This window comes from Topomyia yanbarensis, chromosome 3 (assembly GCF_030247195.1).
Source record: "Topomyia yanbarensis strain Yona2022 chromosome 3, ASM3024719v1, whole genome shotgun sequence".
NCBI classification, from domain to species: domain Eukaryota; kingdom Metazoa; phylum Arthropoda; class Insecta; order Diptera; family Culicidae; genus Topomyia; species Topomyia yanbarensis.
This window is the reverse complement of record NC_080672.1, coordinates 38615793-38643042: the sequence shown is the minus strand read 5'-3', so window position 1 is coordinate 38643042 and position 27250 is coordinate 38615793. Positions and strand designations below refer to the sequence as shown.

Below are 27250 nucleotides of genomic sequence, written 5' to 3'. Positions count from 1 at the left end.
AAAGATTTATATTATATGAATTATTTGCGCGCGGTAAAATCGTCAGGATTAGTATTTTGTTACATTTGATCGGCGAAGATACAATGCATTTGCTGCAGCTGAGGGTGGTAGTAAATGTCTCGGCTCTCCAGCTCACAGTAGGATGGCATTTTGATATTGCTATAGTACTGATGTTTCGTGTGCTGCTTGAATATGTATGTGCAATATCTGGAAAAATACAATACTATTAGTCATCTCACATAGGGTTTCCAATCGTCCTTCTTTTAAAGGATATATCCTTATTTTCAAATATTTTTGAAGCGTTCTTTATTTTATTTCAAATGAGCTTCATTTTAGTCTTAAACCTACACATATTTTAAAATCGGATCTACCTAATTCCGAAAGGAAACAAAGTACGATCATCATCATCCAGTGCTTTTTGCTACAAAAGTTAAATGCATACTAGAATGACAATGATTTATATAAAAAATCTCGCAAGCTACACCCCCTAGCGTCGTTCCAAATCATGAAAAAATGACACTGTCCAAATTTGGGCGAAATTAGTTAACCCTAACCCCTCCTGTTAATTTATACTGGATTCCAGGGCATTGTGAAGTTGCAGGGAATGAAAAAGCCGATGAGCTAGCAAGAAGAGGGTCTTCCACTAATCTCATTGGCCCAGAACCATTCTGTTGTGTTTCATCGAGTGCTCTCAAAATGGAATTGAAAAAGTGGGAAATCACAGCTATAAAGTACAATTGGAGTACCACACCTGGACTACGACAATCAAAGAAATTTATCTCCCCCAATGAGAAAAAAAAGCCTTGAGTAGGTTACACTAAACAAAAAAGAGCTACGCATCATGACAGGACTACTTACTGGACACAGTCCGAGTAAATAAAACTAATATTTTAATTAATTATGCAAACATTTTCGGAAAAAATCGAAATAATTTTTTTTTTGCTCATTTTTGTATGGAAAAAGTAAAAAAACATGATAAAGTAAGCTTACCCTATTCTTAGGGTTCTGGAGTGCCACGGACCAAACCTTCGTACCTTTATTGTGCATAGTTTAGGCAGTGAAAAAAGTGCATGTTCGTGCATTTTGGTTTGCACCTTTCTTTCTTATATGTAGTTGAAGTTGGTGTTAAAAATGCAAAAATCTTTGATAACTTTGAAACGATTGAGTATTTCTACATACAGTCTTCGATAATATTATATAGTTTTGATGCCTTCAAATTTGTCATGATGATGTTTTCACGAAAAGTCACATTGAGAAAAGTTATATTAAAAATACTAGATACAAGGGGGTTGCCATAGAAAACGCCTTATAAAACGATAACCTTTAATCCTAAGCTAAAATTCTTCACTGTGAGCACTTCTAAAACTTTGTCGAAGACACCAACTTTCTACCTCGTCAGCATAAAAAGTTGATTTTTTTAGTTCGATCATAGTAAGCCATAGTAAATCTTAATTTTTATCATTTGTTGGGAATATTCAAACGAACAATTCTTCCAAAGACACAATGTTAATATATTCGATGGTTTGGCATCCAGTGAATTAAGTTCACGTTTTTGGCGTTTCCTACCACTGTGGGATGGTATCCCCAACGTGGCATTGAAGACTGCGATCCTGGCGTTTCCGGACATGTTCAGAAGCTGGTGTTGCTGCCAAAACCAGGGAAACCACCAGGAGTTCCAGCATCGTATCGGCCTATATGCCCGCTGGATACTCTTGGTAAGCTCTTGGGAAGGGTCATCCTCAACACTACGCTGAAAGTGAGAACGGACGGAGGCAGTTCGGGTTCCGGAAAGGGATATCGACGGTGGACGCCATCCGGACAGTCATCGCGAACGCGAAGAAAGAATTTAAGCAAAAGAGAAGGGGTAATCGCTACTGCGCCGTGGTAACGATAGATGTGAAGAACGCGTTCAACAGTGCTAGATGGGGGACTATCGCCGTAGCGCTGCAAAGAATGCGGATTCTGAACTATCTATGTAAGGTTTTGAAAAGTTACTTCCAGAACCGAGTACTGGTCTACGAAACGAACATGGGGCAGATTAGGGTCACGGCGGGAGTACCCCAGGGCTCCACATTCGGCCCAACGCTCTGGAATATAATGTACAACGGAGTGTTAACACTGGAACTGCCCAGGGGAGTTGAGATCGTCGGCTTTGCAGATAATATTGTCCTGACGATAATCGGCAAGACCCTTAGGATGTGGAGATGTTAACGGCAGAGACAATAGGCATCGTGGAAACCTGGATGGCTGACGTCAAGTTGCGGCTGGCTCACCACAAAACCAAGGTAGTGCTGGTCAGCAACCGTAAAAAGATCCAGTGTGTCGAGAATCGAGATCAGCGTCGGGGGACAATCCATTCAATCGATGCGTGCGCTGAAGCACCTGGGTGTGATGGTCGACGATCGGTTTAATTACAACAGCCATGTCGAGTATGTATGTGAGAAGGCTGCGAGGACAACTAACGCATTGACAAGGATCATGCCGAACATGGAAATATGGAGAGGTGAACTTCCATTTGACGCAGTTTTTGTCCGGGCACGGATGCTTCCGGAAGCACCTGCATTTGTTTGGACATGCTTCGTCACCCGTTTGCCCGGAGTGTGTGGACGTGCAAGAGACACCGGAACACGTGGCATTTGAATGCCCTAGGTTCGAAGAAGTTCATAGGAGTATGCCTGGTGTGAGAGTGGACAATATCGTCGAAGAGATGTGCCACGACGAGCATATCTGGGACGCTGTCAATAGAGTGGTTACGAGTATACTCTCCGAGCTGCAGAGGAAGTGGCGAAGGGACCAACAAAGTAGCGCCATTGGCTAGAACGCCGCCGGGAAACCACAAATCGGGACTTCGGGAGATATTCCGCCACCGGGGAACTCTACGATTGTGTAGACTAGGTCCATTGCCGGGGACCAGTTGAGTAGTACGCTACATAGTACTGGGCTTGGGTCGTAGGGCTGCCAGTGAACCGGACGTCAGGCTTTACCGGAATCGCCAGATCGACCTCGACACCCTACCGGGTAGCTCGTGAGTAAGCTAGATCCACCGCTGGGGATTTTACCGAGATCGAGATCGTGTCGAATAGCTAGCAGTGGGTCGTTGGGGCGTCAGTGAACCGGAAGCTACGCTCCACCCGGAATCGCTGCACGGACATCAGCACCTACTGGCTGGCCCGTTGAGTAGGCTAGGTCCACCGCCGGAGACTAGACTGAGTAGACGGAGCGGGGAGCTAAATGACTTATAAAAAGGTACACGACGAACTGAGTCGAATGGGATATGACACTCGGCGCTCCGGGCCGGGACTAGGTAAACGATTTTCAGAATGATTGCATAACCTTTCTTTGTGAGAAAGGCAAAAATGTGCCAAAATCCAAAAAAGTGAATTTTTGTCAAATTTTTCTTTCGAGTTTGCATCAAATCTCAACATTTTATGCACCTTAAAGGCATTTGGAACCAAAAATAAAAATTCTCTTTTTAATTTTTCCTATAGTTTATATGGGAAATTTCTGTGTGGCTGCATTCGTAAACCTGTAACTCAGGAACCGAAATCCCAATCGACACAAAATTCAATAGCAGTCTACGGGAAGGTTGTACCTTTCATTTGAGACCAATTTTGAGCGGTCCAGCCAACTCTGAGAAAAATTAGTGACATGTTTAACCCATACGCACATACATACACACACATACATACAAAGAGGGCAAAAGAAAAAAAATTTATACAAGTATTATGAAATCTCGACGATTCATGCATTTTAAAGATGTTTGGCATCAAAAAAAATTGAGTTCCGGCTTATATGGGAATTTCATATGTGGCCGTATGGTTCAGTCTATATTTCCGGAACCATCTACGAACAAAATACAAAATTTTATAGCCATATGTGGGGATATTATAGCTATCATTTGTGAAAATCGGCCCAGCCATTTTCGGGAAACTGATATGAGTTTTTTTAATTTTGAAGGATGGCCGCTTTTCCCGGGTACTTCTGGAGCCGTCTATGGTGGTCAATGTAGTAATACGAAAGTTCGATTGGCCGTTAGTGACTAATAACTGAGAATTTAAGTTGTTTGGGAGACATTTTAGCGAAATTTTTACTTTTTACATTTCTTATAAAAGAAATGTATAGAATTCGCTCAAACTTTCAAGATTTTTTCCGAGGCCCTGAGGGCAGAGTCTTATATACCAATCGACTCAGCTCGACGATTTGGGACAATGTCTGTGTGTGTCTGTGTGTGTCTGTGTGTGTGTCTGTGTGTGTGTGTGTCTGTGTGTGTGTATGTAACGGACAAATTCTCATTCGTGTTTCTCAGCAATGGCTGAACTGCCCTTTTATGCATTTCTGACGTTAGCGCCAATAGGAATATTTTTCAGGAAACCAATTTTTGTGTTTCGTGATGTTTTCAAAAGGACGAATAATGTTTCAACTATCTGTTCTGTACAAAATGTGTACAATCCATCGTAGATAATAGCCAATTGCTTAAATTTTCAATTTTTGGCAAAAACCTTGTAAATTTTAGCTAACGTCACTTTTGCAAAAAATAGCGATTTCATTTCACTGTTTTTATGCAATTCTGACGTACGTATACAAACCAAAAGTACCGGGTAAAACGTGTCGTATATTATCAACCGTTTCAATTGAATTATCTGCAAATGATTATTACTTCCTTCAAGTTTCCGAGGCTATATGTGGTGGTCTGGTCAGATGGTGGGTTTTGGATCTATACGGATGTTCCGTGGGTTATGTCCGAGGGCCATTCAGTACATTTTTATTAATTTTCCAAAGTTTAGCTGCAAGTCAGGCATTATTATAAAATGTATTGTATATTTTATCCTACATTTGAACACTGTAACTTCATTTTGGTATCATGTAGGCCTCTTTCAGGCAACGTGGAAGTAGTTCTGGGCTGGAAGTCCTAGTGAATATGAAATGCGCTACCCATGTTTGTGAAAAATTTATACTTGAAGATACCTGCCATGCGGCACATTAATGATGATCTGCAGACATGTAAAGTCATCCGGAAACACGGAGAAACTTTACAACCCATTCGATGATTCCGGATTCCTTTTCAATGGACACATTTTTAAGTGAATATTCCTGTCTCGCGGCACATCAAGGTGCACCAGCTCGGTTTTCTACGAACAGTGCTATCACATGTAAAGTCATCCGGGATGAAACGTTTTTGTTAAACATTTCTGTCATGCGACATATCAAATAATATCAACTCTATAATTTATGGACAATGCAAATTCAATGTTAAATAGGGACACTTTATTAACAATTCTGGAATATGGATGTTCCGACCAAACAATTCTAGTAATTATTTCTGTCATGCGGCACATCAAATTCTGTAATCTGTGAAAAATACAATCATATTTGAAGACATTTGGATACAGTGTTCCACTTAACGACTGATCCCGGTAATTCCGGTTTCCCGCTTCTTTGGTAATTTTTAGTGAATATTCCTGTTACACGGCACATCAAAATACATCATATAGGTTGTCTATAAATTATTCAAGCATATTTGAAGTCTTCCTAGTACACGCTTATTCTGGAGTTGATTGCATTTTTAGTGGATCAAGCGTGTCGAATAACAGGTGTATTCAGGTACAATCGTTTCACAGGTATGGGTTACTCATTTTGAATCCACAAAGTCTCTCAGATGGTTTCAAAATTAGTTTAGAGCCTTTATACAGGGTGTTTGGTTCATGGTTAAGAATCTCTCGAGGGGTGATAGACTGCCATATTTGGAGAAAAAAAATGTTCTACACATACCATCAAATCTCAACCGTTACAGAGTTATTGAACTTTTTGTGTAAAAAACTTATTTGTCTTAAAATACCTCTAACTTTAAAAGTATACTTTGTATTTTAAATATTTCAGTTCCATTCGAAAGGTGAGAAAATTTCCTATTGAATAGTGTTCTCATATCTTTTAAGTAATTAGTTTTAACTACCTTTTAGCTGTAAAGTAGTTAAAAATTAGTGGTTTTGAGGAGGTTTTTGCTAATTTTCTCGAAATAATGAAGTATGATTATAGCAATATCCATTATCCAAAAGTTGGATTTTAGGACGATTCATAATTTGTTCTTGGACGTCATATTTCTATCTCTTCTCATTTCTTTGTAATTTCATTACTATACTTTTCCTGTAACCGACTTGCAAGTGCTTAAAAGACTCTAATCTAAAAAATATGCTTTATATCGTTATTTACAAGATTTCATTGGAAAGCTGAGAAAATGTCCTATCAGAGTATGTACAAAGATCTTTTAGTTAAGTGTACTAAATGATTTTTTACTAAAGAAATAACTCAAAATTTGTGGTTTTTTGGAGAGTTTTTAATTATTCTAATTATTTATCAACAAAATTTATCGTTACTATTGTTCATTTGATGCCCCTTAATGTTCTCTATAACTTTTTATTTGACACTTTGTCTATATCTCTTTTCATTTTGTTGCTATTTAATAGTTAACACCATGACCTCGCCACAAATGTAGTGGGTTCGAAATCAATATTTTTGCATATGAAACGATGTGATAAAAACGATTTTGCGTCGAAACCAAAAGAGATAATTGAATGGAGTCAAAGAAGGAACTGTAGAACTTGCTGAGATGCATTATTTCCATGATAATAATGGTGATGTTTATTATTTACTATTTTAAGAAAATTAACGAAAATGCTGATAATAGCACTAACTTTAAACTAATTTACTTTTAAAAGAATACTAAATTCACTTAACTGAAAGGTATTAATACATTTTTCACTGTAAAATTTTCCTGGCTTTCGAATAAAAAGAACAATTTTTTTCTCCAAATATGGCAATTTATCACCCCCCGAGAGATTCTTAACCACGAACCAAACACCCTGTATATACAATTTATTAATGTTCATGTTATATTAATACCAGTTTTCAAGCTATACTTTGAAAAATTAATGAAACTGGATTAACATTACCTCTGACTCACTCCATGAAATTTTCGTATAAATTTGGAGCCGGATATGTGAACAGTTCAACTCACGGTTTATGAGACTTGAATAAATTCCATTTCATTTGCAGGTGTTTTGGTTGCAAATTGGTTTTGAAATTAATTGGTTGGGTACCAATTGCGCACTACAATGATGGAATATAGAACAACAGCGGTCAAGGTTTTGAACAAAAGTTTTCATCAAGATACATTCGTACATTATTGTGGTTTGAAAGATACAAGACAAGACAAGACTAAGCTTGTTGCTTTAAAAAAGCATTCGAACTTGCACAGGAGACTTCTTTATAAAATATAAATAGCTAAAAAAATTATCGTGTTAAAAGAACTAATTTGAATACCGCCCTAGCATAAATATAACACCACCCTAGCCATTTACATTACAAAATGGTGCTTATCTAGCTCCCAACATTACTTATGATACAATAGCTTAAGAATAAATTGTTTTCCCTTGTTAAATATACCTTCAATACTATATTGCATCTGTACGTCACTTTGGTAAAAAAATGGCGTCTACGTCACTTTGTTTTTCTCGTTTTAAAAGGCCATTTTGCATAATTTTTTAAAGATAATTACACTGAAAGACGTGGATTTTTGTGGAGAATTCAGAAATATGAAAAAATGAAATTTGACCAAAGTGGCGCTTACGTCACTTTTGCATACAAGGGCAGCATTGCACTATGGTCCCAAAGCTGTATTTAGGAAGACAAAACTGTTTGCGCCAAAACCGTTGGTTTTAGATATATAATATCTTCGGCAAACTTTGTTAGTACTTTCTTGCCAATTTTTTTATGTTAGTTGAATTAGGGTGGTCCTTGTGGTTAGGGTGTTCAAAGTATTAACTTCTTATATATGTAAAATTCAGCTACATAATGTTCTACAAAGTTATAAATCAATCAAATTGAAGCAACTTTTCTTAAGAAACTATGTGGCTATCTCTAATGGTTCATGTGCTATGATTTTTGCAATATTTAAGGTGGGGTGGCTCTTTAAAAATTGGTTTTCTATTAATATCTTTTTATGTGTTAATTTCTCGCTAATACTTTGTTCTAGAGGTTTTTAGAACTTTTGTAAATACACAGTTTTGCCGAAGCAATGAAGTTACTATCTCTTTTGTTTGCATAGTTACAGGCGATTTTCAAAGCAAAAATGGTTTTTTTCAAAGTTATATATCTTCCAACATTGCAAATGGATTTTCAATCTTTTAGTTTCATTTGAATGATTGAAACTTTTGTAGTTTTTGGTGAAAAAACTGCGAGAGCATTATTTCTGTAAAATAAATTATTAATTTTTGAAAATGGTGTATTGTTCAACAAAAATCGTTCATAACTTTTCAAATAGACGAGATAATAACTTTATTACTTCAGCAAAAATCTTCGCCATGCAAAGTTCTAAAAGTGCTGCAAACAAAGTATTTACGATAAATCAATGTATGAAGTGACAAATAAAAAATAGTGATTTTAAGAGGTCATGTTTTCATCGCTCAATCTCTTATGGTAAAATCAACTAAGAAATAGTCAATGTGTGTTATAATGAAAATCTATTGAATATGTGAAACTGTTTGAAAACACAACAATTTACCGTACAACTACATGTTAGCGTGAATTCACAATAGTGTTAATAGCGTACTATAGTAAACTCTAAATAAAAGTTATCTATTACGGGGCCAATAAAGCAAGTACGGTCATCATGCATTATATAGATGCTAGGGAATTATGCTTTATGAGTTATTTTACCAGTTCACGGTTAGCGATTTTCAGACCTCTTACTTTTATTTATTTTGAAGTAACAAAAAATTGAGAATCTTTCCTTATCTTACTCACAGCCGTCATTATAGTCGATAATTAATTTATACTTTCAAACATTGCATAAAAGTTGGAAAAGCATACAATAATTTCCGCTGCTATCAATAACAAACTCGTTTCAAGATTTTATTATAAGATAACAAGACGTGAACTAAAACATTTTCTTTCTAATACTCGTTTTGAGCACTAGTCCAAACCAAAAAGGATTTACTTAAGTGAGCATAGATAACTTTTGTTGGCCGATTTAGGATTAACGATAGTTTGCAGCTCTACTGTAAATCCACTGTACTATTTAGATGTACGGTAGATTGTTCTTTCAAAAACGTTTACAAATCCAATAGAATTGCCATGCAATTCGGTATTACCACACTAAATGACTATTTCTCAGTTGATTTTACCATAGGAGATTGAGCAATGAAAACGTGACCTCTTAAAATCACTATTTTTTATTTGAAACTTCGTACACTAATTTATCGTAAATACTTTGTTTGCAGCACTTTTAGAACTTTGCATAGCGAAGATTTTTGCTGAAGTAACAAAGTTATTACCTCGTCTCTTTGAAAAGTTATGAACGATTTGTGTTGAAAAATATACCATTTTCAAAAATTAATTATTTATTTTACAGAAATAACGCTCTCGCAGTTTTTTCACCAAAAACTACAAAAGTTTCGATCTTTCAAATGAAATTAAAAGATTGAAAATCCATTTGCAATATTGGGAGATATATAGCTTTGAAAAAAACCATTTTTGTTTTGAAAATCGCCTGTAACTATGCAAACAAAAGAGATAGAAACTTCATTGCGTCGGCAAAAATGTGTATTTACAAAAGTTCTAAAAACCTCTAGAACAAAGTATTAGCGAGAAATTAACACATAAAAAGATATTAATAGAAAACCAATTTTAAAAGAGCCACCCTACCTTAAATATTGCAAAAATCATAGCACATGAACCATTAGAGATAGCCACATAGTTTCTTAAGAAAAGTTACTTCAATTTGATTGATTTATAACTTTGTAGAACATTATGTAGCTGAATTTTACATATATAAGAAGTTAATACTTTGAACACCCTAACCACAAGGACCACCCTAATTCAACTAATATAAAAAAATCTGTAAGAAAGTTCTAAGAAAGTTTGCCGAAGATACTATATATCTAACACCAACGGTTTAGGCGCAAACAGTTTTGTCTTCCTAAATACAGCTTTGGGACCATAGTGCATTGCCAGAAATATGACCAAAAACATGTAATCTATTTTTAACGCCAAAACGGCTTATTTTAGGTCAATAGTATCTTCGGTGAACTTAATGGAGGCAATGTGCCCTTTCTTTTGGTATTGCGCTTTTGCTGATTAATCCCCCTATGAGTGAGATATTTTCACAAATTTTCTTGGAAGTGATTATATCGAAATGATGCCGTCAACAAATTTGTGGCTCTTACTTTTGCAAATAACTTTACTGAAGACTTCAAATATCTATTTTGAATACTTTAAAAGTTATGGCTTGTTGTTTGTGGATTACTCTTTGTCGCCTATTTATTGTTCAATAAAGTAATAATCCATTGAAATAAGCCAAACATTATTTCGATAAAACGAATTTTGTATTTCATTTTACTATCTACAACCGCTAGAAATAATCACCGAACACTTCCAAGTTGTCTGGAAGGAACTTGATAACTTATCAGTGCAAAAATGTTCATTTGTGCGAACCTTCTGACTGCAATTTTTCTAACTCATGCAAACGTTAAACAGCGCATCATTTGATAAAATAATTTGACGGTATATCGTCCAAGAAGTATTTATGGTGAATTTTCTCAGGTTAATATTCATGACTACAATAAAGTCTCAACACATTCGCTAAAAACACGAACTCTGTTACTATTTTCTGAAAAAATAATTCTGAATAATTTTAAAACTTCAAAAATTACGGTTTCGGAATTATGCCGTTTGGACAGTAACATCGATTTTCACCAAACCCCCACCAATTGTAAAATTGGTATTGTAAAAAAACGTAAGGGCGATACTTCAATGCTAATAGGTGGGACCGAAAAAGTAAACAATCGTCAAAGGGGCGATACTATCATTTTGTCAATTTCAATAGCAAACACAAATTTTAATTTAATGATTTCAAATACTTCATGAAGTTTTGGGTTTCGATCACTGAATCATGCAATCTAGGATGTAAAAAACACAATTGTTCTTAAGTAGGAAATAAAACCAAGTCTGGAAATATTCACTGTTGATTTTCTTTGAATGGTGTCACTGCTAGTATCGCCCTTTTCAAGAAAAATCGTTGATTTTTAGGTCTCACTCGCGTTGGAAATTTGAGTAAAGTATAAACTTCATTTCGATTCAAAAAAAATTCGAGTTTTTGGCTCAGTACAATATACATAACCCCTTTAGGAAAATTCAGTTTTCCCTCCACAATGCATTGATTGAGGAATTTAGATATTTTATTAACAGAGCATTAGCAATAATTCGTTTGTATGTCTATTTTATGGGCCATTTTTCGCTTTCCCATTGATTTGGTTTGAGGTTTCTAGCACTGATGTTGTCCTATGCTGATTTGAGCGATTCTCTGAGTCCTGCCACTATCCCATGTAGTATGTGTTATCAAAAACATCGCGAAGCATCAAGTTCTAAATGTTCTCAAACGATATAATATCCGAAGAGAGTGATAAGAGTTATAAGAAATGCCTCATCACACTGTTAGGTGGATTAAAAGCGTTTTTTGTTTTCGTCGGACTGTCGGTGTGAATCGGAATTTGCTTTGTGACCGCACACCACAACCCATAACTCCGGAACCGCAATTCGGATCGGGATGAAATTTAAAAGAAATTTACGGGGATAAGAGACCTTTCATTTGAAATTAAGTTTGGTCGAATCGGTCAAGCCATCTCTGAGAAATCGATGTGACTGTTATTCTGAATTTGGATACTTCCGCCGGTACTTCCAGAACCGATGATGGTGGCCAATGTGGCTAAGGAGACTTTGAATGGCGATTAATTAGTGTTAGTGACCTAGTACTACAAATCCAAGCAGATGTGGCCACATTTTGGAAAAAAAATTCACCTTTATGCATTTATTACAGAATTTGTTAAAATCGACATTTTCTGCGTAATCGTGCTTATCACTGTGTAATTCCGGAACCAAAAGTCGGATCTATTAGAAATTCAACAGCGAGAATATGGGAACGTTGTACCTTTCATTTGAGACTAAGTTTGTGAAACTCGGTTCAGCCACAGATAACAGACGTTTATGCTCGATTTGAATCGTGTGTAAATACCAGGTACTGAAATTCCGAATAAATAAGACTTCAGAAACACGTTTGGCAAACGTTTGTAGATGGCGCAGTGATCGATACAATGCAGTTAGAGTGCAGCTGTCAAACACGTCTAGCAAACAATTACGCAGATTGCAATAGTGAAACACGAATTTCCAACGTTTATCAATTTGAAAGTTTACACAGTTTTTTGAAGAAATTTTGTTCTAGCCTATCTGTGGTTCAGCCATCTCTGAGGAAAGTGAGTAAGATTGTGGTCACATCCATACACAGACGCACATACACACATACATTTGCCGAACTCGACAAACTGAATCGATTGGTATATTTTAAAAGTTGGTTATCAGAGCAATTGCAATACCTTTCTATTGAGAAAGGCAAAAATCAAATCAATTCGTTGATTAGTTATTGAGTTATCGTGTTCGCAAATTTGACAAAAGCCCCTGAAATTGCGGGAGACTATTCTAGAGGTTCAATACTAACAATTAAGCGGAGAAAAAGAAGTTTTTTTGCACGCTACACCAGACGCCTCCCCTTAAAACCTAACCACTTGTTGTTACATACCATTTTTGTTGAATTTGCAAAGTGCACTCCCATATCGATAACAAAGACGTAGTCGAACGTCAAGAAACCTTACCAAATCGACCAACGGGATTGACTCGAAAACATTCACCGCAAAGTATTTGAGATAGTTCGCCACTGTGTACATGAGGAGTGTTTCTAAAATACGAAATTCAATTTTCTAAATCGAGAATAAAATATATTCCACCAAGACGGTGCACCCTTTTTCCCTACACGGATCGAATCCGTATATGTTCGAGTGTCTCGTCCCAGTCAAAAACCAGTTGTTCTAAAACACCACAAAACGACATAATTTTCTGTCAGTAAATGCCCGGAGACAGTAGCGCTTTGCTCCCTCTAGAGGATATAGTTTCATTTCTGTGTTTATATGCCACTCTTACCTTATCTTCCTCTTATCCGGTGAGCTATACCAAGCGATAGTAGTTGCATGGCAGCTTCTTAGCTGCGTCAACTCAGCCACCGTTGTGTTGGCGGGCAGCTGTGGTAAGTTAGTGAACTCGTTCTTCGTTGTAACCGCAATCTGTATCCTGTTGGTGCGAAAATGTTCATCCGCTTCGGAGATCTGCATCAGATAACGTTCCCCCGGAATGGCAGGGCCTACGTTGATGACCCTAGGATAGTAGATGTCAACGATCGGTTTCAGCAATAGGCGCTTCTTGCGGTAAATTTCCAAGTTGACCGTGCCGCCGCACGGTGTTATTAAAAGCTTCAGTGTGCTGTTGACCGGTGACCGCTTTGGGACTTTGAAACTGAACAGGGTTAGTCCTCCGAGGGTGGAAAGTTTACCGATGAATAGTTTCCCTTCCAGAAGTTGAGTCGGGCGGGTTCGATTTACGTGGATCATTGTTGATCCAAGTAGGTAGGATAGATTGTTCTTCTGAGTGTGAATTGCGAACACATCTAGATAGTAGGTGGTATTGGACTTCATACCCTTGATTAGCTGCTTTGTGCGCACCCCAGTGCAAGCGATGGTAGCTTTCGCATCAAGTGGAACTTTTTTCTCTTCTTCGACGTTGATTCGTTGTAGAATTTCCATGTTTGATGCAGTACATTTCATTCCAAGTTGTGAATTTCCTAGCGCTTGGCACAGCGTTCGTTGTGGATTATCCCGACTGATTACCAAGCAGTAGTGCATTGCGTGAATATCAAATTTGCTCTTTTCCCACTTGACTAATAGCTGATGCTTTCGTGGATGTTGGTGAAATTTAATTGGAGAAAGTGCGGTGCGATTCAATAGTGGCCATAGGTCTACTAAGCTGCGAGTATTGTAGGAGATCTCCGCTGCGCAATAGTTGGTATCGGTGATATCGACCCAGACATGGTATAAACCACGTGGTGCACAGGATTGCTGGAATGTGGTTCGTTTCAATGCATTGTTACTTCTAAGGATAGCTGCGCATAAAATAGGAAAGAAATCGAATGGTATTGAATTAATAGAGTGGTTTCTAATTTCAGCATCACTTACTGGTTTCGTTGTAGACCACCGTCCACCGGATCTCCGCACCGGAGGTAGTCGTGCAGGATGGAGTGATGACGATGGAGAGAGGATGAGTTTCCGTAAGACGAATCACATATCTGCATTGTGAACGGGAAGTAAAGGGAGACAGAAAAAAAACAATCAGTACGACTGTTTATCTAATGTATACAGTTTTAATTACGGTGATTTGTCATTTTTATAGGTTGAGAAATTCTATTTCTTTCGAGCTATCCAGTTCGACTGCCAGGCATGCGGAAAAGTGCAGACGATTTATCATACGAAGCGCAATTGTCGTAAAGACGATTTTTTTTGTTTTTCTCTATCCTAACAAGAAAAATCATATACGAAAAGGAACCAAAGCTGTGGTTGATTGCTGGTCGAAAATAGGAAATTGAGCATCAGTCTGTGCACATTTCAATAAAAACCAACCTAGACCTTGAATTTCTGATAACATTATTGGCCTCGACTAAAAGGACAATGCATAAAATATTATTTATTTTCTACAACGCATAGCAAAATACAAACCGAGCTCGTGCATCTGTCAATAGAATATTTTTGTTCTTCGAACAGTTTTTGTGCGTAATCTTTTCCTAATCTTCATAGTTCTCGCCCGAGGCTCACGCAATTTAAGCCAAATCATGATATTATCAAACATATTTCCAACATAACCGGTAACTCGTTTAATTTGCTCTGTAATTGCTATCAGTTCAACCAGAAAAATAAATCCACTGATGCCGATTCCCAGTACGTAGGTGAAAAATGCACTTTGTAAATGTTCCAGTGTCAACACAATCTCACTCTCCACCTCCTCATAGTGATCCTCGTCCGGATGTAGCGTTTCCCGTATTCTATCCAAGAATGTTACATTATAAACAAAGTCCTCGAACAGCTTCCCGGTGATTCCCATATCGTTTAAATTCGATATGATCCGGTTGAACTTCGGCAGCAGTGGGAATCCCTTCTCCACGATCATCTCCACCTGGTTGGCGAACACATCCTTCGTCAGACCGTGTATATCGTTGCGATAGTGGCTATGCAGAACATACATTCGACTCATCAGAATCACCCGCTGTCCTTCGGCGACGGCCCGTAGATTGGCGGGGGACGGTTGAAACGGTTCCGAATTATCGTACCGGGCGGAAACGCGAAGATCTTCTTTGTCACCTTGCCTGAACCAGTCTTCGTACTCCATTCGACCCCCAAGCAGTACGTTACTATCCAGAATCTCCGACACGGTATCGATTTGATACGATCGGGGCGGTGAAGTAAATGCGTAAATGAGTTTTGATGTGTAGATAGTCGTAACGTTCATTCCGTAGATAGCGAGTGTGATGAAGAAAAAGCGAAGCGAATTGCGACAAGGCCGGTTGTTGGATGATATTCCCAAGAAAACGCACCAGGTATTCAGGAAACAGATAGCTAATTGCTTGTGAGCGTTAGCCTCTGGAAGGTTGTACCCGATGAAAAACCAGGCTACGGATGATACTAACAAAACAGCAGCTAACAGCTTCCAAGTAGCCAACTCGAAAATACTCAGCAATACTTTCCAATGGTTTGCGAGACCAGCTTTCCGAACGAACCACGTGTAATAATCGAGAAAATAGAGCGTCGTTCCAGCAAAATCCATGTGAACATCATAATCTGGATAGAATGATCCTGCAATGATATCACAGAAATCGTCTCGAACCATCCCCAGCAGATCAGACCAATGAATTCCGTCTTCCAGCAGTTCGCCGCGTTCCATAGTACTGCAAGAAACGTTCACTTTAAACTTCATCGATTCTTGCAACAGCTGCATAATTTCGATTTCTAGTCCTGATTGGCAACCATAATCGATAAACGGAGAGGCTACCCTTGTGCAGAACTGAAATGTGCAGTGTTCCATTTGCGGAGGAACTTTCGGCATCTGGATCATTGTTTCGGCTAGAACTTTGTTCTTATACGTTCCATTCACTATCGTTGCAACCTTCAGCGTTTTCATTTGACCGCAGTCGTTTTCCTCCCCGTGATAGGGATCTCCCGTGTACACGTTGTAGGTCATCAAATCAATGGCAAACGCCACCAATACATTAACTGAGTGATGGTTGATGAACATAAAATTCAGCACTTGCAAAGCATACTGATCATCCTGATCTCGCTCGTCCGGGTTATTGTGTAAGATCACATACTTTCCTCTCGGGTTGAATGAATACGAAGCACTCACGTATCGCATTGCTCGCTCCAGTTTGCCATACCCGTCGATCACAATCACATAAAAATCAATCAGTTTGTGATCAATAAACTGTATGTTACGAATTTTACTCAGTGGCTGTTTGTCGGACATCACCTTCAACTGAAACTGGTGATCTCCGCGGTGTCCTTTTTCGGTGTACTGGGCGTGGTGACTTTGCAGAAATCCTATCTCGATTTCCCGCGACGGTGAGCTTAGATGCTGCAGATGAAACACTACAATATTTTGAATTTGAACGGAATCCGTCGCGAAGAAGAACGTATTGGTCAGCAGTTCCAGACAGCTTAGACCGGCCTGTACTGCCGCCGGGCCTCGTTCATTTTTTATCCTCACATAAACGATCCCGGGAATCATACTGCCGAAATTGGCTAACATGAGGGTAGTCAGCGTTAGGCGATGCATTGTCCCTCCGGGTTGCAGGTGAACTGTGGGGGCTATCGGCTGGTGTAAGGCTATTTGTTTGCGAGCTAGCCTAATGTTGCGTGCTTTTTTACTGCGGGAAAATTTTCCTCTGCGTGTCCGTCGAAATTTGATGTTGTGATTGTTTACTGGAACTACGTGTTCAGATACGATACCTAAAGGAGCACAAAAGGTCAGGTCTGACATTTCCAAGACTGAACTCTAAATCTACAAACTCCGTCTTTAATAGGTTTTTTGAATGAAAGTAACAACGTATTTGCGTATTAAATTCTCCAAAAAAATTATAAGAGGTTGATTTTTTCCTGAAAGTATGAAGAATCTGCGATAGAAAGGAAATTAAACTCGTCTTTTCCGTTTGTTTGCTTTTAAGAAAGTAGATATTTTAACATGGACACGAAAAAGACGAATCCGTTTATTAAACTTTTTTTTTGTAAAGCATGTTTCCCCCTACATTATTATGGAAAAAGCGGTTTCACATACGGTATTATTGCTTTGTCAGCTAATCGTAAGTTGATCTGTTGTACCTGGACAATTTTGTTTAAATGTGCTTCAACGAATTACCGGAACATTTCCAACCGTTACTCACGGAAGAGGAAAGACCAGCAAGTAAGAAGTTTTAGAACGAAAAGCTGGCTTGCTTCGATTGATTTTCGCGGCTTTGGTGTTTCCCTACAAAGAAAAAATCCGTTTAAAAATTCATGAATAAAGAATCACGATTTCGTGAACTGAGTGATTTACGAAATTGTGACCAAGTTCCAGAAATTATGAGTAATAAACCTCATATTCATGAAACTATTTGTGTTTTGAAAAACTTAGTTCGCGCCAAAAATATACATGGTGTTACATTCCCATGTTTTGTTAGGTTACCGTGGTTGTTCCCTGGAGACGCTAAGTTTTTGTTATGATTCTTGCTTCTAATTTGGAAATACATTGATTTGTGTAAAGCATATCAACTAATAGAACTGACCTATAAACGAAGTTCATGATTGCAGGAGCTTTATCGCGATTTTCATAATTTTTTATAGCATTTGTCATTTGAGTTTATTATTGGATTTTTTGCAGAATATAGCGATTTATGTTCATGGTTTCAGAACATTAGTCAGTCACATCACATTGAGCCTTATCAAATGAATAACGATGTGCGTGGTTCCAATAGTTTTCTTATATCTGCTGCTTGCACCTAATACAAGTCGATATAATTATTTGATATTTCATGAAAACCCAAATATTGTGAAATAGTTGACGTGAAAATTTCATGACCATGTGAAGAGTTGCATGAAATTGAAAATGATTAGGAATATCTTCTAAATATCACAACATTCAAGATAGATCCTGAATCATGTACTAGGAATCATAAACCAGTTCACGAATCTATGAATAATATTTTATGATTTTGTGAACTATTTCACGAGCACAAATGGTCAGTCGTGAATAATATAATAGGAATCATGAGCCAGTTCACAAATACACGAGCTCTGAACTATTTCACGGGCACCCATGGTCAAATGTGACATGATCTGCTGCTCAGACGGCACATCACGTTTGACCAGTCGTTCGATTGAAACACAAAGTGTGTTTTAGTTTTGGGGATTTAGTCAAAAAGTTAGTGTCGGTTTCTGATGAGACGAAGTCGAAACGCACCCATGACTAATAACAGTTCATGTTTTCATGAATAAGATTGCATTATTTTGTGAACTATTTCATGAATGGTGAGTTGTGACTAATTCGCTAGAAATCATGAATAAGTTCAAGAATACATACATAATATTTTATGAGTTTGTGAATTATTTGATGAGCACGAATGGTCAGTCGTGACTAATTCGCAAGGAATCATGGATCAATTCACTTAAACATGAATAATATTTGCCTATTTTGCGAACTATTTCACGAACACGAATGGTCAGTCGTGACTATTATAATATGAGAATTATTGTCTTTTGCACGGTCAGTAGTGACTAATACACTAGGAATCATGAACCATTGACGATTTTGTGAATTATTTCACAAGCACGCATATCGTGACTAATATATTAGGAATCGCGAACTAGTTCACGATGTTAGAAAGAGTTCATGAATAATATTCCGAGTTTCGTGAATTGCTTCGCAAGAAAATATATGTTGATCTTGTGAACTATTGAACAAACACGTTCAAGGTGTAATAAATCGTGAATCAGTTCACATCGCATAGTCGAACTCTGAGTAATGTTCCTAAATATATTAATAAAATCACGAGTCCACCTTTGGTTTTATGAATAATGTTCATGATGTCGTGAACTAGTTCACGCACAGAAAATCGATTTGGTAATGACGTGGAAGAAACTGTGATTGAGTTTACCAAACAAAAACAAATACATTCCACTAATGGACGCGTTATGAAGCGTTGCTGAAGGGAAATTTTACACAATTATAAAACACATGATCTTTGTCGATGGTTCTGTTTGCAAAACGTAAAAACTGCATTGTTCTAGATATCATGAAACTATATTCACGATTTTAGGGACATTTTTTTCCGTGCATCTGCTGCTACTGCTGCTGTGTGAAGAGCAAACTGGTGTTAAGTACCACCATTATTTTACATTCCCATTTTTGTCTCTTCTATAATCCTGCACTGGGCTCAAGGCCCGCGCAAACAATGATTCGCCTTAAAGGTGAGATTGATTTCGAAATAAATCGACTCCCCGACTGAAACTACATTCGTTCTTCTTAATCAGGCCTTTGGGGTTCATTTTTCTAAACAAAGACAAAACATATTCGAATATATTATAGATTCCTGATGGAGCGATATTCAACCGTGACAGTAATATCGATAATTCGCCCTGATAATATTCGGGTGGTCGCTTGAAGAAGGCAAATGATATTGCTGGTTGCGGACCTTTTACGAAGAAGTATAAAGTATATGTACCAGCTAATCGGGTTGAATGTGACGGGGTCGTCTCCGGTTCGAGCTTGAATTGCGCGGAACTCCTGACACGTGGGTTTGGCTGTTGTAAAGATCCCATTCATCAGCCAGTGAAGATACTGGAGTGCAAACGTGCAACGTATTCAGCACTAGTCACAGCTGGCGGGAAGAGTACATATATCAACTCAAACTCTTGTCGGGTGACCTTCGTCAGATCTGCTGTACCTAACAACCTCCTCTTTGACAAGGCTGGCCAACAGGTATTTTTTGTACCGCACTAATTGCAAACAACTGGAACATACAGCCTCTCATTGTAGCAATAGGGCTCGTTGTGAGAAATGCGGCGGGAATGATGTGGATGATTCCTGTGAAAGAAAGTCGAAAAGTGTCTACTGTGGGGAAATCTCCATGACCTCCCGACATGTCCTGCTTACAAACAGCGCAAGGGTTCCCTTCAGGGACACTCTACAAATATCTATACTAACTTATCTACTGAAGAATGCGATTCTGATGAACTCCTGCGAACAACGCAAAGAAGGCCTTCGCATACAAAGAATTCCTGAACATAGAAACGCCTAAGATCTTCAGGAAGTACGCGGCGTTAGAAAAGGAAATGAAGAGCTTGAGTATCTGGTCGCGGTAAGCTGTCGAGAGATTCATCGATGAGCGCACTTTCAGGCACTACCCAACGTATGCGAACTAACTAACTAACAAACTATGCGAACTAACAGTACTAACGAAAACGTGGAATATTTAAACCGTTCTAAACTCAATTTCGTCAAGAATTGATTTGGAGAAATAGATGTGAGTTGGTATTTCATTCGTAGGATGTTTCGACTCATGTGCAATAGACCGTTTTGAAAAAGTGCTCGGACGAAGCCCAGGACCGTATTTTTTCTCTTATCCAACCTGTCGAAATTTGCAGGGCGGGCTCAGGCCAAGCGAAGTCAATCGCTGCAGCTGCCCTGGCCAATTCGTCAGCCCATTCATTTCCAGTAATACCAGAATGTCCGGGCACCCAGACAAGGTAGATAGTGTTGACGATGCTTAGTTCTTCGATTTCGGCACGAGATCACTAGCTTAGACCGTGATTTATCTGAGCTAAGGGCCTCGATTGCAGCCTGACTATTGGAGCAGAAGTTTATAACTTTGCCCGACAAACTCAGTTGAAGGGCCGATTGTACCCCGCACATAATCACAAAGTACAATATCTACCTAGCGAGTGAGATTTTTCCCAGCTCATTTCACGACAGTAGACCCCAGCCTGGTGCTCCATCAAAGAACCATCAGTGTAACAGACGACTTGTGTATGTTGTTGTCTTTCCATATAGCCAGACAACCACTCCTCTCGAGAGGGAATCTTCACATGGAATATCCTGTAACGAAAACTACATGTGAGTGTAATATCTGAGAGCAATAATATCTTCACCCCTTGTAACCATTTGTGACCACAATCGCGTATGACTGGTAGTAAGATCAACATGGTTACTGTTCTAAAGACCAATAACCTGCAGTCTGTATACACATGATACTGCTTCTTATTTAAGGTGTATGTGTAATTGCTTGTCATTTAGAAAGGCCACAAGGGCTGCAGTCGGAGTTGTGGTGAAATCACCAGTCAACGCCATGAGCGCCATTCTTTGCACATGGTTTAGTTTTATTTGGACCGTTATCACCTCTCCCCTCTGCCACCACACAAGGCATCCGTATGACAGTATTGGACGTACAACTGTCGTGTAAATCCAATAGATTATGTAGGTTTGAGACCATAGGTCTTTCTAAAATTTCGTTACTGTGAGCAAACCAATTCAGTTTGGAATCCAATATAACTCCAACGTATTTGACTTGATCTGCACACAGCAGCTCAGAATTCAAGAACTGCAAGGGACGGTCCCGGTTGTTATTCGCTTCTTCGTGAAACGAACCATTGAGGTTTTGTTTGGATTAACTGATAATTCAACTTGCCGACACCACTGTTCGACAGCTCTTAATACTTGTTGCATTAAGCCAAAGATTGTTCTGATGTAAGGTCCAGTAATTAGTATTGCGTTATCGTCCAAGCTCATTCAAGTTCATTGAGTTTCCTCAACAAACCGTCAGGAAAGTGACAGAACCTCACCCTGAGGGCAACCGCAAATACTAATTTCTTTATCTTTACCTGTCTCAGTAAGGAGCAAATAATGCGGTTCCTAAGCATTGCGTTTATCTAACCCGAGATACATGCAAATATCCCATAACCACGCGTATTAGGAGATTGCCGAGCTGAATCGAGTGTGTAGAGCGAAAAGGCTGCCCACAAAATTGTCGCACCACACTGAAACCATGGCTCGTTATCCAAATTGAACTTAAACGTTAAGTTGAATAAAGTTTAATTTCTATAAACGAATGGACTTTGCTCTCTAAATAACAATCATAAACCTTTACTCAGTAGTATATGTAACTTCTTTCCCAGTATTGTTCTATTTTCGTCACAATTTAATTTAATTTTTAGCAACATCAAATTTTTAGCTGCTGCTTCGTAATTTCGTAAGTTGGAACTAAGTGTATTGCAGTCTGTGAACACAAAATTGATCATAATGGCTCTATACCACTTGAAAATTGATTTCGCACAACGACAGGTCGTCGAAACACCGGAAAACCACTGCCTCGTCTAAAAAGATTTTGAAGGTATTCTTTGTGGTAAATTTGTTGGTTCACAAAACCGGTTGTGACCTAAATCTCACTTCATTTGCCGCAACTGCAGATTGCTTACCGGACCAAAAATTTCCTAGCCAATTGCGAATTATTGTTTGTCAGTATTTTGCATCAATTTATCTCAGTCGGTAAAATATCAGTCATTCTCGAAACTGTGGCGTGAACTTCCCGAGTCGATTCCAAGTTCGTGCTGGGATAATGTAGACGTGCGAGCTGAATCTTCTTACGTTTGCTTGACTGAACCTGGTAATGTTAGTTATTCTGCGTCGCCCGTCGTTTCCCGTATTTTCTCCGCCAAGTGACATATCGTCGCTGTTGTGCTATCTTATGACAAACGCCATTTTGGGGTGAACTGAGTTATGTATGCCATGTTACTAAGTTTTAAAATGTCCATAAAGTCGCGTTTTTAGAATTTTGAAATTCTACTGGGTTACTGAGATATAGCGAAACACGATTATGACAAGCGCCAATTTCTCGAGTGATCGAGTTGTGCTATCTTATGACAAAGAAAAAAGAGACAACATTCTTAGTTTGTTGGCTTGCTATAAGCCGAAAAGCTTATAGCAAGCCAACAGATGTCTCTGATGACATAGGTAATTCCTATGCAGATCAACCATAACCATTAGCTAGGTTCTTGTCTCGGGAGCAAAATTTTTCAACCCATAGTTTTTTTCTGGGAATGGTTGGCTTATATATTCATGATTATTGAACAAATTTCCTTTTGAGATTTCCACTTGTTTTGGAAAGTATTCCGAAATGTAGTGATGGATTATGCAAGAAGAACATTTGTTTCGTCTAGTCACCTGTCAACAATAACATTGTTTGATATACATTGTCTCTAAATTGTCAATGAAACCAATTTTTGTTCATTATTTTTCCTGAATAAAGGAGGAAAATTGAAAAAACCTGTTTCAATCCACCTAGCGGTGCAATTGTGCCTTTCTCATTTCTCTAAACTATGGCACGGAGGCTTTTTATGTTCAACATAATTGTGGAAATGTCCATTACATTCTTAGTACACTTTGCACTTATACACAATGGCATGTCAGCCATGAACTTGATGAGCTACGTGTCGACGGTGAAACACCTGAAACAAAAAAATATCATATTCCATTAGCCTAATCAGCATTAGATCAATATTATCTGCTTGCTAACTCATTTTGTCATGCGGGGGTGGGAATGTGAGGAGGGCGAAAGTCCCATGAACGAACGACTCCCCAGCTTAAATTGGTATGCTTTGTGATATAGTGGTGGTTTAAAGATGATGGGGTTGAAAGGTAGGGGTATGAGGGCTGGATGGGGTGGTGGTCTGAGGGGTGATTTAAGGAGATTTTTAAAGGAGGGGAGTGAACAGTAGAGGGGGGGGGGTGTAACCCCTCTCCGTAAACCATCAACTACGCCCCTGTTAAAATCCAGAAACCTTATGCGAGAAACCTTATGCGAGTTGGCCGGGATTAGGTTGACGTTTTTCAGAGTGATTGCATAACCTTTCTATATGAGAAAGGCAAAAATGTGCCAAAATCCAAAAAAGTGAATCGTCGTCAAATTTTTTTCGAGTTTGCATCAAATCTCAACGTTTCATGCACCTTGAACACATTTAGCATCAAAAATAAAAATTCTATTTTTAATTTTTCCTATAGTTTATATGAGAAATTTCTGTGTGGCCGCACTCTGAAACCCGTAATTCCGAAACCAGAATTCCGATCGATCCAAAATTCAATAGCAGCCGATGGGAAGGTTGCACCTTTCATTTGAGACTAAGTTTGGGCAAATCAGTCCAGCCATCTCTGAGAAAAATGAGTGACATTATTTGACACATACGCACATACATACACACACACATACACAAACACATACAAACATACACACACACACATACAGACTTTTTCCGATCTCGACGAACTGAATCGAATGGGATATGACACTCGGCCCTCCGGGCCGTGATTAGGTTGACATTTTTCAGAGTGATTGCATAACCTTTCTATATGAGAAAGGCAAAAACATTGTGTTCTAATACCATCATTTTGTAACCTGATATTGCTGCTATCGCATGGAAAAGTATGATATTGGACATAGTGATCTATAACGCATAATTTTACGAATCAGTTATAATTCATTTTATATGAAATCTTCTGTACACATTTGTGACACGTCATACATATTTTATCATCAATACACAGTTATGACACGTATGTGAGCGACTTTGGTTTACATTTTAAGCAAAAACTGTAAATATAGTCAACCGATCTTCGCACAAATCGAGAGTTTACTTCAGAAAAGATAGAAGCATCGAATGCCTTCTCCGAAAAGCTTATAACATTTATAAATTTTAAGATATTCAATCTCAAACTTTAAAAATCGTTTTTCTCGAAAAGTGCTAAATGGCGCTTGTCATAAGATAGCACAACAGCGACGATATAATAGCACATAATAGATGTTACAATATTTAAGAAGTTATAAACAGCCAAGCGCATTGTTTACGAAAACAACTTTAAAAATAATAATAATAATTTTAAATAAAAGTTTTTTTTAAATTAAAAGCATTATGTTTTTTTTTAAATCTCAATCTAAAATTAAAAATACTGATTCGAATAATTCACGAAAAAGAAGAGTTAAGCGCCGATCTTGGGAATACAAAATGATACTATTAAAATGTGGCTATTAATTATTAAAGAGAAATAGTGTTAAAAAGGTTTTTTTAGCGAAATGTAGAGAACTTTCCTTAACCTAACTTATTACGAACATCCGCAACTGATTTTGTGACATGCACACCATGTTCGCTTTGTATAAATATGTATTTGCCAAGTATGGCGTTGCAGGGCGGTATGACACGTATTTTACAGGTAGCATTCACATTAGCAAAGTACTGCACATCATTAGGAAAGCATCGCGTCACGCAAATTCAATCGCTGTATCTGCTTTTTTACGTAGAGTAGTCGAATGTTAAGGGAGGTCTATAATGCAGCTAGATATGGGATGCATGTGCTCTAAAAAATAGAAACTTTGACATTATCGTTCAAACCCAGTGTTCTAAAAACGCCGAAATTGGCTTGTGATCGATGTTTAATCAATCGTTGATTTCAGTTTTTCATTTTCATTTTCGAATTCAGCGAACGATTTTACATTAAAAATGGAGGCCAAATATTGAAGGTCAGCTGTAAATTTTTATTTTGTAATCTTTGCAAGTAGTTTATTTTGAAAAACAACGTTTTTATGTAACCTTTGTCAAGGGATCCATGATATTGGTGATAATTAGCACACACTCAAACGCTCAGGAATGATGAATTCATTTCAGTGTCGCGCTAAAAATTGGGCTTGAAAAATGGTCTTACAAACCTGTGTTACAACATTACGTTACAATTATTCTCATTTGTTAGTTTTAAGCTAGAGTTTTAGTATCAAAAGGCGCTTTATGTGAGCAACACTCGTTACTAACTCCTACTTGTGAATTCAAAATAAGGAATAACAAAAAATAAACCTTGTCATTTAGTTCGCTCTAGAAATGAAAAGGCATCATCCTACAGTAATAGGTAAACTTTGGGCGAACAAAAAAGGCAAATTGCTAAGTGGAGTCCTTGTGGCAGAAAATTCTACCGAGTTGCATCGCCCAGTCGAGCATGCATTTCTTGCTATTCGTGAGAGAACTTATGACGGGAAAATATGCACAAAACTGCAAACCACAGATAAACGGACACGGTCAGGCAGCTTTTGGATTCTGTACTGACTGTACACAGCCTGGGAAACTTTATTTTTACAACAGTTTTAATTATGTATTATAATGAAGGGTAACTTCAAGATCAGTAATACCGCGATAATGACACAGTTAAAAGAGCAACGTGCAACGTCTGTTTGTTATTCAAATAAATTTCTTCTGCAGCAACATTGTTTCCACCACTCCATTCCTAATGGCAGTAAGTGCTTTATGGAACAAGTTATTCGTTTCCCCATGCCCTCCACGATGCTTTCAAGCTGAGACTTCGATGCATTTCTGAATAAATAGAGCACTTTTACCAACGCCATTTACTTGACGATTGCAGTTCGCATTGCCATTCGAAAGCAGCATCTCGAACTCGCGTTGACGATAGACGAGGTTACTGTTTTGTGTAAGATTCTGCCTTCTAACGTATTTTCATAAAAGAAAAAGTCTAGAATTTTATTATCAATATTTCCAATGGCAAAAGTGTACGACTTGGGCTCACATTACTGATCACTAACTAGTGACGGTACATCGCAAGGCAGGCGAATGCACTTTTGCCATATCGAATTACTTTCTCGTTTAAACATTTTTGTTTGTTTATTTGGATACTTTTTCTGCTTCCCCAAGTGTAAGTACCACTAACTAGTAAATACACCAACGATTGACTGATGGCGGGGTCGGTAGAGTGCATATTTACGTACATAGAAAAAAAAAACAAAAGTTATTGTACTAGAGTCGATAGAGTTGGCTTGGCTGACGTTTGTCATTTCAGTGGTTTAAGCTTTGAACCTTTCCTTGGGAGCACTGTGGAGCGCCAGTTGGTATATTGGAGTAGTTCGCATCATTGAGGCCTTCGACGAATTCGACGCATCCGAAGAACTATTCCCACCAAAGACAATGAATATTTGGTAGAAAGTGTGCGTCCAGGTGCCAAGCAATTGTTGATGTTGGTGGTAATAGGGCTCAAAGAAGCGCCAAAGGTTTTTCTCATCTACTAAAAAAAATATTTAGTATGCCATACACGCTCATACTTAACGGAATGTATTATTGAAAATTATGGCAAATTGAAACGTTTTCTCTTTGTTAGGAGACTGCGAAAAAGTCTTACTGTAGAAACCATGAGCATTGAAATTCTATGTATATTTCTTAATATAAGATTGCGCGTTTTATATATATGGACCCATGAAACA

The 27250-nt window shown here is 38.1% G+C and overlaps 2 protein-coding genes across 7 annotated transcripts in view; both read right to left on the bottom strand.

Moving 5' to 3' along the window:
• Positions 1 to 27250, bottom strand: part of LOC131688824 (uncharacterized) — a 68180-nt gene that overhangs the window by 1499 nt on the left and 39431 nt on the right. For all 6 annotated transcript variants that reach the window (XM_058973367.1, XM_058973370.1, XM_058973374.1 and 3 more), the window contains 3 exons: positions 14109 to 14218; positions 13024 to 14035; positions 64 to 207 (listed from right to left, as the gene is read on the bottom strand). In XM_058973367.1, the coding sequence (XP_058829350.1) occupies positions 64 to 207; positions 13024 to 14035; positions 14109 to 14218 (1266 nt within the window). The remainder of the gene's footprint in view (positions 1 to 63; positions 208 to 13023; positions 14036 to 14108; positions 14219 to 27250) is intronic.
• LOC131688823 (uncharacterized) lies at positions 14583 to 16912 on the bottom strand. Its single transcript, XM_058973366.1, has one exon. The coding sequence runs from the start codon at positions 16750 to 16752 to the stop codon at positions 14662 to 14664; it is 2091 nt and encodes a 696-aa protein (XP_058829349.1). The 5' UTR covers positions 16753 to 16912; the 3' UTR covers positions 14583 to 14661.